Source organism: Salmo salar, chromosome ssa04, assembly GCF_905237065.1.
Source record: "Salmo salar chromosome ssa04, Ssal_v3.1, whole genome shotgun sequence".
Classification (NCBI taxonomy): Eukaryota; Metazoa; Chordata; class Actinopteri; order Salmoniformes; family Salmonidae; genus Salmo; species Salmo salar.
Window position 1 is genome coordinate 70,757,827 of NC_059445.1, and position 13,526 is coordinate 70,771,352.

Here is a 13,526-nt window from a genome sequence, read left to right on the forward strand (position 1 = left end):
TTTGCGACTAAGCTTTAACTTCCTGACTGATGTCTTGAGATGTTGCTTCAATATATCCGCATAATTTTCCTCCCTCATGATGCCATCTATTTTGTGAAATGCACCAGTCCCTCCTGCAGCAAAGCACCCCCACAACATGATGCTGCCACCCCCGTGCTTCACGGTTGGGATGGTGTTCTTTAGCTCGCAAGCCTCCCCCTTTTTCCTCCAAACATAATGATGGTCATTATGGCCAAACAGTTCCATTTTTGTTTCATCAGACCAGAGGACATTTCTCCAAAAAGTACGATCTTTGTCCCCATGTGCAGTTGCAAACCGTAGTCTGGCTTTTGTATGGCGGTTTTGGAGCAGTGGCTTCTTCCTTGCTGAGCGGTCTTTCAGGTCATGTCGATATAAGACTCGTTTTACTGTGGATATAGATACTTTTGTACCTGATTCCTCCAGCATCTTCACAAGGTCCTTTGCTATTGTTCTGGGATTGATTTTCACTTTTCGCACCAAAGTACGTTAATCTCTAGGAGACAGAATGCGTCTCCTTCCTGAGTGGTATGACGGCTGCGTGGTCCCATGGTGTTTATACTTGCGTACTATTGTTTGTACAGATGAACGTGGTACCTTCAGGCTTTGGAAATTGCTCCCAAGGATGAAAAAGACTTGTGGAGGTCTACAATTTTTTCTGATGTCTTGGCTGATTTCTTTTGATTTTCCCATGAGGTCAAGCAAAGAGGAACTGAGTTTGAAGGTAGGCCTTGAAATACATCCACAGGTACACCTCCAATTGGCTCAAAAGATGTCAATTAGCCTAGCAGAAGCTTCTAAAGCCATGACATACTTTTCTGGTATTTTCCAAGCTGTTTAAAGGCACAGTCAACTTAGTGTATGTAAGTTTCTGAACCACTGGAATTGTGATACAGTGAATGATAAGTGAAACAATCTGTCTGTAAACAATTGTTGGAAAAATTACTTGTGTCATGCACAAAGTAGATGTCCTAACCAACTTGCCAAAACTACAGTTTGTTAACAAGAAATTTGTGGAGTGGTTGAAAAACGAGTTTTAATGACTCCAACCTAAGTGTATGTAAACTTCCAACTTCAACTGTAAATCGTTAGACTCAGTGCTGATCATTGACTTTTAATTGCATTGAATTCTGGGCATGCCAGGCATAATCGCTGAGGCTGTAGGCCTACTAAGCTTTATACATGCATCAACTACGCTATTATGCCTGCGTTGTGGGATAGGCCGAGCCATGAGAACATGTCCTCTGGTTGGGAGATCCAGCTAGTTCTGGAATAGTTCAACTACATGGAACAACTTCAAACCTCTCCTCGGGACCCACAGTCGTTCCATGTAGTTGAACTATTCCAGAACTAGCGCACTTGATTCAATTTATCAACTAGCCTAATCATCAAGCCCTTAAATACTTGAGTCTCCCCTGACGGGAGCCAGCACTGTTATTTTCTTCATGCTAAGCAAACCTCTCCAGGCTACAGAGCTTATCCTTTACTTGTTGAATAATTGCCAAAGCAGTATTTAGCCAGAGATATTAGGCTACAATGTTCTCAGAAGGGGTATCATGGTTTTCTGAGCTGATTTTGCACTAAGAGGCTTGTGGTGCTTGCTGCCATTGATACACAATACTTTGCTAATATCCCTTAAAAAGCCATTCCGGTCACAGACCTTTTGAAGACCACAATTCCATCAGAGCTGATCATTGACTTTTAATTGCATTGAACTCTGGGCATGCCAGGCATGATCCCAGAGGCTGTAGGCCTACTTAGCTGTATACATACATCAGCTAGGCTATTATGCCTGCATTGCATGAGAACATCTCCTCTGGTTGGGAGATCCAACTAGTTCTGGAATAGTTCAACTACATGGAACGACTGGGGGTCCCCGTGGAAAGGTTTGAAGCCGTTTCATGTAGTTGAACTATTCCAGCAGTCCCTGAGGATAGGTTTTAAAAAGGCTGACCTAGAGCCTAGACATAGCCAGGGGTGTCAAACTCATTCCACGGAGGCCTGAGTGTCTGCAGGGTTTTGGTTTTTCCATTCAATTAAGATCTAAACAACTAGGTGAGGGGAGTTCCTTCCTAATTAGTGACCTTAATTCATCAACCAAGTACAAGGGTGGAATGAAAACCCGCAGCCACGTGTCAATCTAGATTCATGTTAGCAAGTATTCCTGCAATTCAGCTAGCTAGGGAAAACATGAGGTGAAATAAAATATTGGGATCATTCAAAAGTAGGAAAGATAAAGGCCTAACAATTGAAATGGACCTGTGGTTTACAAAATACGTTTAAAATCACAGTTACTTTGTTGCAGAGTTTAGGCTAATTATTGGAAGTGACAACCTGTCGCGGGGTGAAGATCTAGCCAAAAGAAGATATGCTCTCTTTCCGGGTCGAAATGTCCTTATGCCCATATTTGCAATTGCACTTTAGGGTACTTCAATTCAATTGAAATGGTTTAAAAACGTGCTTCAACCCAGGAATAGAAGGTGACGTTGTACTCCTAATAATCCCACAACAATTTACGGCAAACGGAGAAGATTGAAATAGGGCTAGTTTTATATTAAACTTTTCCGTCAGCATGCTAGGCTATAGCTAATGTTAAAGCAGCTCATTAGATTCCATGAAAATGTGTCACTATAGTTGGGGTGAGTAGCTGCCAGAAGTGTTGTGGAATTAAATGGGCTGCTTTGGCATTAACTACTAAGAATGAAGACGAAAAAAGCAGTTTAATATTTTTTTATTTATTTCTGTTAATTGTTGTGGCATAAGAGTACAGCACCTTCCATCCCTGGATTGAGGTCCATTTTCATACCATTCCATTTCAAGTTCAGGATCGCCTAGTAGTTAGAGCATTGGACTAGTAACCCGAAACGTTGCAAGTTCAAATCCCCGAGCTGACATGGTAGAAATCTGTCGTTCTGCCCCTGAACAAGGCAGTTAACCCACTGTTCCTAGGCGTCATTGAAAATAAGAATTTGTTCTTAGCTGACTTGCCTAGTTAAATAACGGTAAAATAAAAACATATTGGCATATGGTTGTTTTAACTAGGAGAGTATACTTTCTAGTCAATGTTTTGGCTAGTGAAAATCTGCATAAATGTAGTGCATTTAAAAAAAACTATATATATATATATATACATACTTTAACAAGGTGTTGCAAATGTTGAAGTCTGTAGCTCGTTAAATCAGTGATCAGCTCCCATGGGGGGAAAAACTAGGAAATAAAAGGCACAAGATCCACAAAAATGCTTTTTTTTATTTTAGCGAGCAATTTCAATTGTATTTGATAAAGCTCCTAGCTAGCTACCGTCCTAACGTTACTGGAGAATGAGTAGGCTATATGGAGTTACCGCTTGAAACATTTACTGATACAGCATGGGGATTCACTACTGTAGCTAGCTGCCTTTACACACGTCTCAGGTAATGTCAGAAGACCGTGCATGCATTGGGATGTGGCTCTTAGGTAAACTGCATGTGAAGCTTGTTTCAGGTGAACTTCAGTGATGTATGTGTTCATGACATGAAAATCAGCTACACGCCCAACTCCAGATTAGCTAGCTACATTCATTGGGGAGGTTTGCATCCAGACTGTGTGTTGCTAACTAGCCAATGTTACAGAAAAGTAGAACGCAAGAGTCACGTTAGCTAAATGAGATCGGGATGACCAAACCACAGATGAAATCAATATATTTGACATAATTGAGCATGACAGTTGTGAAAGCGTTTTTCAACCAACAATGAATGTGGTCTGGCTAACGTTAGCTGGCTAGATAATTTTGACATGATTGAACAAAAACGCTTGCTGCTGAGTAACTTAATTAACTAGTTACTGTAGCTAACTAAACTAGCAAGCTACCACCAAAGTAAAATGGTTGACGTGCTCTTGAATAAGGTCTTAATGTATCCTCAAACTGTAATGTGCCATCTGCAGGCAACAAAAAAACGACCGGAGGGCTGGCTAGCTATATTATCTAGCTAGCTTTCTTTCTTGATAATGTTAGCAATCAAGCTAGCTACATTTATCCATCAATGAGCACGCCAAAACAAGACTTCTCGTATCAGTGTGCAGAATTTAGTTGCAGTTGGCTCGCTGCGAATATAACGCTGTAACGTTACACCGTTTAGCTAGCTACAGAAATGTAAATGAGCTCATACCATTTATTTGCATCTAGCTAGATATATGTAGCTAAAGAAATCGCGAGATGATTCAATCGACGAATTAGCTAGCTAGCCACAATAACGGGTTAGCTAACTGGCCCATCTCCTCCCCCAGAATTATAATCTGTAATTTCACAATTTGTACAGTCATAAAGTCACGTGCTCACAAAACACGGTTTTATGTTCGTAGTTAATAAATATTACAATAGCATGAGGCATACTTTACCAAAAACAACGTTTAAATGTCGTTATGCTGTCAATCCCGTAATAGGGTTATTCCCCGTTTAATCCAACCGCAACTGTAGAATTCCCATCTAAAATGTAGCATTATCGTGTTTTCGAAACCTTGTGATCTGAAGCATTATTGCACAAAATCGCTTGCAAAACGTTATCGCCGAGATTATTTGTCCATTTTCCCAGTTTCTCTCTCTTTTCTTTAACAGTGGAGTATGTCCCCTTTCCCCTTTGTTCTGTAATCCAGTAAAATTGAAAGTCATTCGCCTCCGCTAATCCCAGCCCAACTCAACAACAGCATCTATTGGCTGTAATTTACATATAGGATTAAGCAACCTCTGGGAAACCATGGGGGGGAACTACCTCAATGGGGGAAACTCATCCGGAGAAGGACGTGATGCGACAAACAAACAGGATATTTCACTTTTCAGATTTAAACCTCTGGTAAAAACAAATATACCAGTCAGCATTAAACATTTTACTAAATAGCCTTACAAAACATTTAGACTAGACTGCACCGAAATGACTCTAAACACAAATTGACTAATATAATAATATTTATTATAGCGGACAATGTATTAATTGACAGGTTAATAATGTTGGTGAATTATTGGTATTGACTCTCTACAATAGTGAAAAAGGGAACACCTAAATAATGCATTAGGATAGCAATACAATACCTCTGTATGATATCAAGAGTTTAATTGTGAACCATTTTGGTCAGCCACCTGAGCAGTGCCATAACTGTCCCTATGCATGTGATCCTGCTCGCTTTATTGGTTACATTGGCCAAGTACATAAATCATGAATAGCAGTTTACTTTGCCCCTAGTGTTCAAGAGCAGTATTTTACTCTATCAGGTCCCACTTGTAGAAATACATTTCTGGAAACCTTCAAACCATTTGTTGCTACACTTTTTTCACCCCCTCACTTCACAGCCTCTATTTTGGAAAATGTTCCATGAATGCTATACATCACTTCCACAAGTGAGCCAAATTGTTTACACAGTCAGCAATGGGAGCTTAGTGTTTGGTGTGTGCTAATGTGCAACAGTATTTATTTGTGAGTGATTGTACTTAAAGGTTAATAAGTGTTCAATAAAGGCATAACAAAACTTCAGAAAAGACCATCAAATGTCCACTTGAAATAAAACACCACAATCCCTTTCCCACATTGTTAATATTTAATGACTCAATCTCAGAAATCATTACAGCAATAAAGGGTATGAAATGTTTCCCATCTGAAAAAAGGCAATATACATTTTCCAATGACAGTTTGTAACTTCAGTTTCGCTGAGCGAGGGCCAGCCCAACACTTTGTCCATGCAATGTCAATCCCAAGTCTTACATTCCACATTACTCACATCAAGATAATGTTCTCCCAAAGACAATCTGCATTTCAAATCGCACGCTATTCCCTATATTGTGCACTACTTTTGACCAGTGCCAAAAAGTAGTGCACTATATAGGGAATAGGGTGCCATTTGAGACATAACCAGAATGTCAACCAATATCCTGTAAATACAGTAATGGACTACACTTAGTATTTCCCTGTTGGCTTGTTAAATGGAGATATTATTTGGAAGACCATAATATATCAATTCTGTAGGTTATGATTAGGATTTGTTTAAACGTCATCCAGATGTGTGTTCTTCAACCAAGGGAGGGAGCAGTTACAGTAGGGTTGTGTCATAAATGGCACTATATTTCCTATATATTTCACTACTTTTGACCAGGGTCCATAGGGCTCTGGTCAGAAGTAGTGCACTATATTGGGAACAGGGTGCCATTTGGGATACACCCTAGAACATTCCATTGTTTGGATTGTGCTCAAAACAGCCCTTGAGTGGCCTACTCTAATCAAAGGACAAAGTGATCCTATGGTATGGTCAAATGTCTTTAGATAAATGATCAACAATAAGAAGTTAATACTGGTATTTTTTTTAAACCCCTGTTTATGGAAACACTACAAAGTGGTACGGTTTCCCACTATCTAGTGAAGCCATAGTGAAATTAATGGATAACTCAGTTCAAATTAGTAAACCATTAAACTGATAGCTATTTGGTGCAAATACGGCGCCGAGTTGGATTGGTTCAGTTGGCTAAATACACGTTTACAGTATGCACAATTCTGATAATGCAGCTATTTCACAACATCAGCCAAAATCCAGCAGCATAACCGTTTCATTCATGTTCGCTACAGAGCAAGAGTCCTTGAACATGAAGGAGCTTGAGAAAATTGTTCTGAATGTAACTGGCCAAATCAAATCAGCTACAGTGCTCTAAGTAGGTTCAAAAGCAGTGTGGCAAATAAATAACAAAAAGTGGTGGATTGAGGCCAAATTCTTCTTCTTTGCTTTCAATCAGACACCAGAGTCATTCCATTCTCTGGAGTCACAATTAGTAATTCACAAAAGAGTTGCTCATGAGTTGTAGGGTCATGATCTCTAATAAACTACCATAAAAGGTTCTCCCATGTCCAATACCATCCTTGGAGGTAGTCTGCAGGGTAGGTATCAGTTTACAAAGGTCGTACCGATTATTATTCACCTCCATGTCCATTTTACAGTATCTTTGATCTGTCTTAAGATTGGCTAAAGGGTGATTTTATTTTTTGCAATAGATTAAATGTACATATTGAGAGTCATTGTTTTGGTAGTCATTGTTTTGGTGGTAACTGTAAACAGAAAATGGCTTCTGGAGTCCAATGGAGTGCTAGTCCCAAGTCTTAACGTTGTAGTGACTTATTTTTCTTTTAAAATGTAGCTATGCATTTCCCCAATTCAAGATGGGCTCTTCTTCTCCTACATTAGTGTTGTTCCTGGGGAGGAAGCCATGAAGTTGAAGAAGAAAAAGTTCAAATAATCTATCAAATACATATGTCAGAATATTAATTTAGGGCACAGATGAAATGGAGATTCTCTATTGAGCATGCTTTTAAGTCTAGAACGGGTAGGCAACCCTGTTCCTGGAGTGCCGCAGGATTTTGTTCCAATTAGGCACCACACCTGACCAACTGAGCTAATTGATCAGTTCAGTGATGGTCTAAATTCAACACACCTGGTCTTCTAGGCCAGTTAAATCAAAAACATGAATTGCAGGACCAGGGCTGCCTACCTCTGGTCTAGAACTAGGCTTTATCTGTGTTCGGTAAAACAGCCATTAATGTTGTATTTATGTAACTCATTGTGGGAATGGCAATAAAGAATAAAAAAGTGCAGCATGCATTCAGTACATCTCTAGACAGTGAGTCTATATTTAACTGATCTATGGAGCGAAGATAAATGTAATTGATGTGACATATAACATGCGTGATTGATATAGGAGGTGTGGTATATGGCTAATATACCACGACTAAGGGCTGTTCTTATGCACAACGCAACATGCAACATGCCTGCTGGATACAGCACTTAGCCGTCGTATATTGGCCATATAACACAAACCCCTGAGGTGCCTTATTGCTATTATAAACTATTACCAGCATAATTAGAACAGTAAACAAGTCATTCTGCATCATACCCGTGGTATATCTTCTGATATACCACGGCTTTCAGCCAATCAGCATCCAGAACCCAACCTATCCAGTTTATAATGATGAATTAATACCTACATCTTGAGTAAAGGAAGAATCCTGTTGATAAATCCCATTGGCTGAATTTGCACCACCATGCACCTGAAAGAGAATCATGAAAGAAAACAGCTTGTCAAGCTACTGGTGCATTTTACATTACTCAAACTCGTATATCCTGACTTTTGTATCGAACTACCTACTGTACCACTTTATATTAAAGGGATACTTCAGGATTTTGGCAATGACACGTTTTATCTACTTCCACAGAGTCAGATGAACTCGTGGATACCATTATTATGTCTGTGTCCAGTAAGAAAAAAGTTAGTTTCGCGAGCCAATGCTAACTAGCGTTAGCACAATGACTGGAGGTCTGAGTATCTCAAAACAAATAAAAAAATCTAAATCATAATTTATTTGCCACATACGCCGAATACGACAAGCGTAGACTTTACCGTGAAATGCTTACTTACCAAGTAGACTAAAATAAAAAGTAATAATAAAAAGTGACACAGCATCTGCTAGCGACTTCCAGTCATTGCGCTAACGCTAGTTAACAATTGCGCTAGCGCTAGTTAGCAACTTCCTTGTCAAAGTCCCGAAGTATCCGTTAAAATATCACTAAAACCATGTATTTACGGATTTTACGTTTTAGTTACAAAAGGCAGGTACAGTGTAATTACAGTGTTGTTAGTTAGTACTTTATTACATGGTACATAGACTGATACCTGTTTGCCGTAATGTTTTTCACTTGCTAATCAAACTCAGTTGCGGGTACTGCACACACATTGCAGCAACTGCCAAAAACAGAATGCGACCTAACTGCTGGTAAGATTTCTTGACTTCATACATTTTTCCCAACACATGGCTAACCTTTGTTTAACCAGCTAAACCGCTGGTATTAGCGAAAATGTGTTTGGAAATACCATTCTATCTAATAGGCTATGTTATAGTTTACACTTCCTCGTCCATATATTTGTTGCTAATATATGATGGGGTCCCTGGGTCGCCGATTTGCCTGGGCAGGGATCCCTGTGCAAGAAAAGGTCAAATCAAATGCATTTGTCACATACACATGGTTAGCAGGTGTTAATGCAAGTGTAGCGAAATGCTTGTGCTTCTAGTTCCGACCATGCAGTAATATCTAACAAGTAATATAACCTAACAATTCCACAACTACCTTATACACACACAAGTGTAAAGGAATGAATACGAATATGTACATAAAAATATATGAGTGATGGCCAAACGGCATAGGCAAGATGCAGTAGATGGTATAGAGTACAGTATATACATATGAGATGAGCAATGCAGGGTATGAAAAACAATGTCACTTCATATAATGTTAAGGTGGCTAGTGATACCTTACATCAAGATGGCAAGATACAGTAGATGGTATAGCGTACAGTATATACATATGAGATGAGTAATGTAGGGTAAGTAAACATTATATAATATAAATTGGCTAGTGATAAATTGATTACATACATTTTTCCATTATTAAAGTGGGTGGAGTTGAGTCAGTATGTTGGCGGCAGCCACTCAATGTTAGTGATGGCTGTTTAACAGTCTGATGGCCTTGAGATAGAAGCTGTTTTTCAGTCTCTCGGTCCCCGCTTTGATGCACCTGTACTGACCTCGCCTTCTGGATGATAGCAGGGTGAACAGGCAGTGGCTCGGGTGGTTGTTGTCCTTGATGATCTTTTTGGCCTTCCTGTGACATCGGGTGGTGTAGGTGTCCTGGAGGGCAGGTAGTTTGCACCCGGTGATGCGTTGTGCAGACCTCACTACCCTCTGGAGAGCCTTCCGGTTATGGGCGGAGCAGCTGCCGTACCAGGCGGTGATACAGCCCGACAGGATGCTCTCGATTGTGCATCTGTAAAAGTTTGTGAGTGTTTTTGGTGACAAGCCAAATTTCTTCAGCCTCCTGAGGTTGAAGAGGCGCTGCTGCGCCTTCTTCACCACACTGTCTGTGTGGGTGGACCATTTCAGTTTGTCCATGATGTGTACGCCGATGAACTTAAAACTCTCCACCCTCTCCACTACTGTCCCGTCAATGTAGATAGGGAGCTGCTCCCTCTGCTGTTTCCTGAAGTCCACGATCATCTCCTTTGTTTTGTTGACATTGAGTGTGAGGTTATTTTCCTGACACCACACTCCGAGGGCCCTCACCTCCTCCCTGTAGGCCGTCTCGTCATTGTTGGTAATCAAGCCTACCACTGTAGTGTCGTCTGCAAACTTGATGATTGAGTTGGAGGCGTGCATGGCCACGCAGTCATGGGTGAACAGGGAGTACAGTAGAGGGCTGAGAATGCACCCTTGTGGGGACCCAGTGTTGAGGATCAGCGGGGTGGAGATGTTGTTACCTACCCTCACCACCTGGGGGCGGCCCGTCAGGAAGTCTAGGACCCAGTTGCACAGGGCGGGGTCGAGACCCAGGGTCTCGAGCTTAACGATGAGTTTGGAGGGTACTATGGTGTTAAATGCTGAGCTGTAATCGATGAACAGCATTCTTACGTAGGTATTCCTCTTGTCCAGATGGGTTAGGGCAGTGTGATGGCGACTGCGTCGTCTGTGGACCTATTGTGGCGGTAAGCAAATTGGAGTGGGTCTAGGGTGTCAGGTAGGGTGGAGGTGATATGGTCCTTGACTAGTCTCTCAAAGCACTTCATGATGACGGAAGTGAGTGCTACAGGGCGGTAGTCATTTAGCTCAGTTACCTTAGCTTTCTTGGGAACAGGAACAATGGTGGCCCTCTTGAAGCATGTGGGGACAGCAGACTGGGATAAGGATTGATTGAATATGTCTGTAAACACAGCAGCCAGCTGGTCTGCGCATGCTCTGAGGACGCGGCCGGGGATGCCGTCTGGGCCTGCAGCCTTGCGAGGATTAACACGTTTAAATGTTTTACTCACGTTGGCTACAGTGAAGGAGAGCCCGCAGGTTTTGGTATCGGGCCGTGTCAGTAGCACTGTATTGTCCTCAAAGCGAGCAAAAAAGCTGTTCAGACTGGGAGCAAGACATCGTGATCCGCGACAGGGCTGGTTTTTCTTTTGTAGTCCGTGATTGACTGTAGACCCTGCCACATAACTCTCGTGTCTGAGCCGATTGAATTGCGACTCCACTTTGTCTCTGTACTGACGCTTAGCTTGTTTGATTGCCTTGGAGGGAATAGCTACACTGTTTGTATTCGGTCATGTTTCCGGTCACCTTGCCCTGATTAAAAGCAGTGGTTCGCGCGTTCAGTTTTGCGCAAATGCTGCCATCAATCCACGGTTTCTGGTTTGGGAATGTTTTAATAGACGCTGTGGGTACAATATCGCTGATGCACTTGTTAATGAACTCGCACACCGAATCAGCGTATTCGTCAATGTTATTGTTCGCCGCAATGCGGAACATATCCCAGTCCACGTGATCGAAGCAATCTTGAAGCGTGGAATCTGATTGGTCGGACCAGCGTTGAACAGAACTGAGGGCGGGAGCTTCCTGTTTTAGTTTCTGTCTATAGGCTGGAAGCAACAAAATGGAGTCGTGGTAAGCTTGTCTGAAAGGAGGGCGGGCGAGGGCCTTATATGCGTCGCGGAAGTTAGAATAACAATGACAGGGTTTTGCTAGCCCCGGTAGCATAATCGATATGCTGATAAAATTTAGGGAGCCTTGTTTTCAGATTAAACCTTGTTAAAATCCCCGGCTATAATAAATGCAGCCTCAGGATATGTGGTTTCCAGTTTACATAGAGTCCAATGAAGTTCTTTCAGGGCCATCGATGTGTCTGCTTGGGGGGGGGGGGTGTACTCGGCTGTGATTATGATCGAAGAGAATTCTCTTGGAAGATAATGCGGTCGGCATTTGATAGTGAGGAATTCTAAGTCAGGTGAACAAAAGGACTTGAGTTCCTTTATATTGTTATGATCACACTACGTCTCGTTAATCATAAGGCATACACCCCCGCCCTTCTTACCAGAGAGATGCTTGTTTCTGTCGGTGCGATGCGTGAAGAAACCAGGTGGCTGTACCGACTCAGATAGCATGTCTCGAGTGAGCCATGTTTCCGTGAAACAGAGAATGTTACAATCTCTGATGTCTCTCTGGAAGGCAACCCTTGCTCGGATTTCGTCTACCTTGTTGTCAAGAGACTGGACATTGGCGAGTAGTATGCTCGGGAGCGGTGCGCGATGTGCCCGTCTACGGAGCCTGACCAGAAGACCGCTCCGACTGCCCCTTCAACGGCGTCGTTGTTTTGGGTCGCTGGCAGGGATCCGATCCATTGTCCTGGGTGGTAGGCCAAAAACAGAGGATCCGCTTCGGGAAAGTCGTATTTCTGGTTGTAATGTTGGTGAGTTGACGTTGCTCTTATATCCAATAGTTCCTCCCGACTGTATGTAATAAAACCTAAGATTACCTGGGGTAACAAATATATAATAATAATAATACATAAAAAAACAAATACTGCATAGTTTCTTAGGAACGCGAAGCGAGGCGGCCATCTCTGTCGGCGCCGGAAGACCCCTGAAGTCGACTCTTTTTCTAAATGGCCACAATCAACAAAATCAGTCCTGGAAAAGGCAAAACAAGTACTAGCTAGAGCTGATCCTGAGCTTGTTTACCTGGGTCTTGTCTGGGTGCGTGCGCATGGCTTGCACCAGCTGGTCCACTTCCTGGTTGTGCTCCAGGGCTCCCCTCAGGGCCTCCTCGGTGCTCAGGAGCCGCTGGCGCAGACGGGTCACCTCTGAGTCCAGAGCCGACGGGTCCAGCATAGAGTAGCGCCGGTGGTCTGGGGACGAGCCCCTCTCCCTGCCCTGAGAACACACACATATCACGTGTAGGAATCAACTGGGTGTTCATTAGGCACCAAAATAAAGAAAATGGATTGAAACAGGAAGGGGCTACCTTGTATTTTATAGTTTTCTTTTATTGCCCTAATGAACAACACTGTTTAGTTATTAAAGCACTTCCTGGAAAAATGTGGAGGGTTACATCTATCATTGCTAGATCTGCCTTTAGTATAAATACAGGGAGCACATTGTTTTTTTACAGACAAGAATGAAACAATAGCCATGTACTGTATCCACTTTGAATAAGAAACTATTATAATCTTAATCAAGTAGACTTTTCTACTGCTAGACCAGCTTTCATCTGTGTGTGAACAGAAAACACAACAAACAAAACTTTATTAGTGCACACCGGAGCAAAACGTTTTGCAGCGAAAACAAGCGTTCCTCACGGTTTGGTCCTGTTTACTTTCATTTGGTTGCAAATGAATAACCCTGGGTTGATGGACACATGATGTGCTTCAAGACGGGCGGAGCCAGCAATGTGCTTGACATCTCCCAGAACCCCCTCCCTCTCACCAGCAGGAGCAGTTTGTCTCTCAGGGTCTTGATGTCATCCTGGAGTTTCTGCTCCTTCACCCTCCATTCCGCCTTGTGCACCTCTCGGCTCAGGTCTCTGTCCAGGCCAAGCGAGTGGCGAGGGGAGTCCAGCAGTAACACCCTCAGCTCGTTCAGACTCCTGAAACAAGAGGACGATACACTAAAGAATACCATTAAGATTTAC

The 13,526-nt window shown here is 42.3% G+C and overlaps 2 protein-coding genes across 9 annotated transcripts in view; both read right to left on the reverse strand.

Annotated features, from left to right (window-relative positions):
* The window catches only part of gtf2ird1 (GTF2I repeat domain containing 1), a 53,287-nt gene extending 48,572 nt beyond the window's left edge, over nt 1-4,715 (reverse strand). For all 3 annotated transcript variants that reach the window (XM_045717292.1, XM_045717293.1, XM_014197864.2), the window contains exon 1: nt 4,396-4,715. The gene's annotated coding sequence lies outside the window, so the exon portion shown is untranslated. The remainder of the gene's footprint in view (nt 1-4,395) is intronic.
* Nucleotides 4,716-5,567: 852 nt separating this feature from the next.
* clip2 (CAP-GLY domain containing linker protein 2) overlaps nt 5,568-13,526 on the reverse strand; it is an 84,375-nt gene continuing 76,416 nt past the window's right edge. For all 6 annotated transcript variants that reach the window (XM_014197855.2, XM_014197854.2, XM_014197857.2 and 3 more), the window contains 4 exons: nt 13,322-13,481; nt 12,578-12,769; nt 8,013-8,075; nt 5,568-7,223 (listed from right to left, as the gene is read on the reverse strand). In XM_014197855.2, coding sequence (XP_014053330.2) covers nt 7,212-7,223; nt 8,013-8,075; nt 12,578-12,769; nt 13,322-13,481 — 427 coding nt within the window. In that variant the 3' untranslated portion in view covers nt 5,568-7,211. The remainder of the gene's footprint in view (nt 7,224-8,012; nt 8,076-12,577; nt 12,770-13,321; nt 13,482-13,526) is intronic.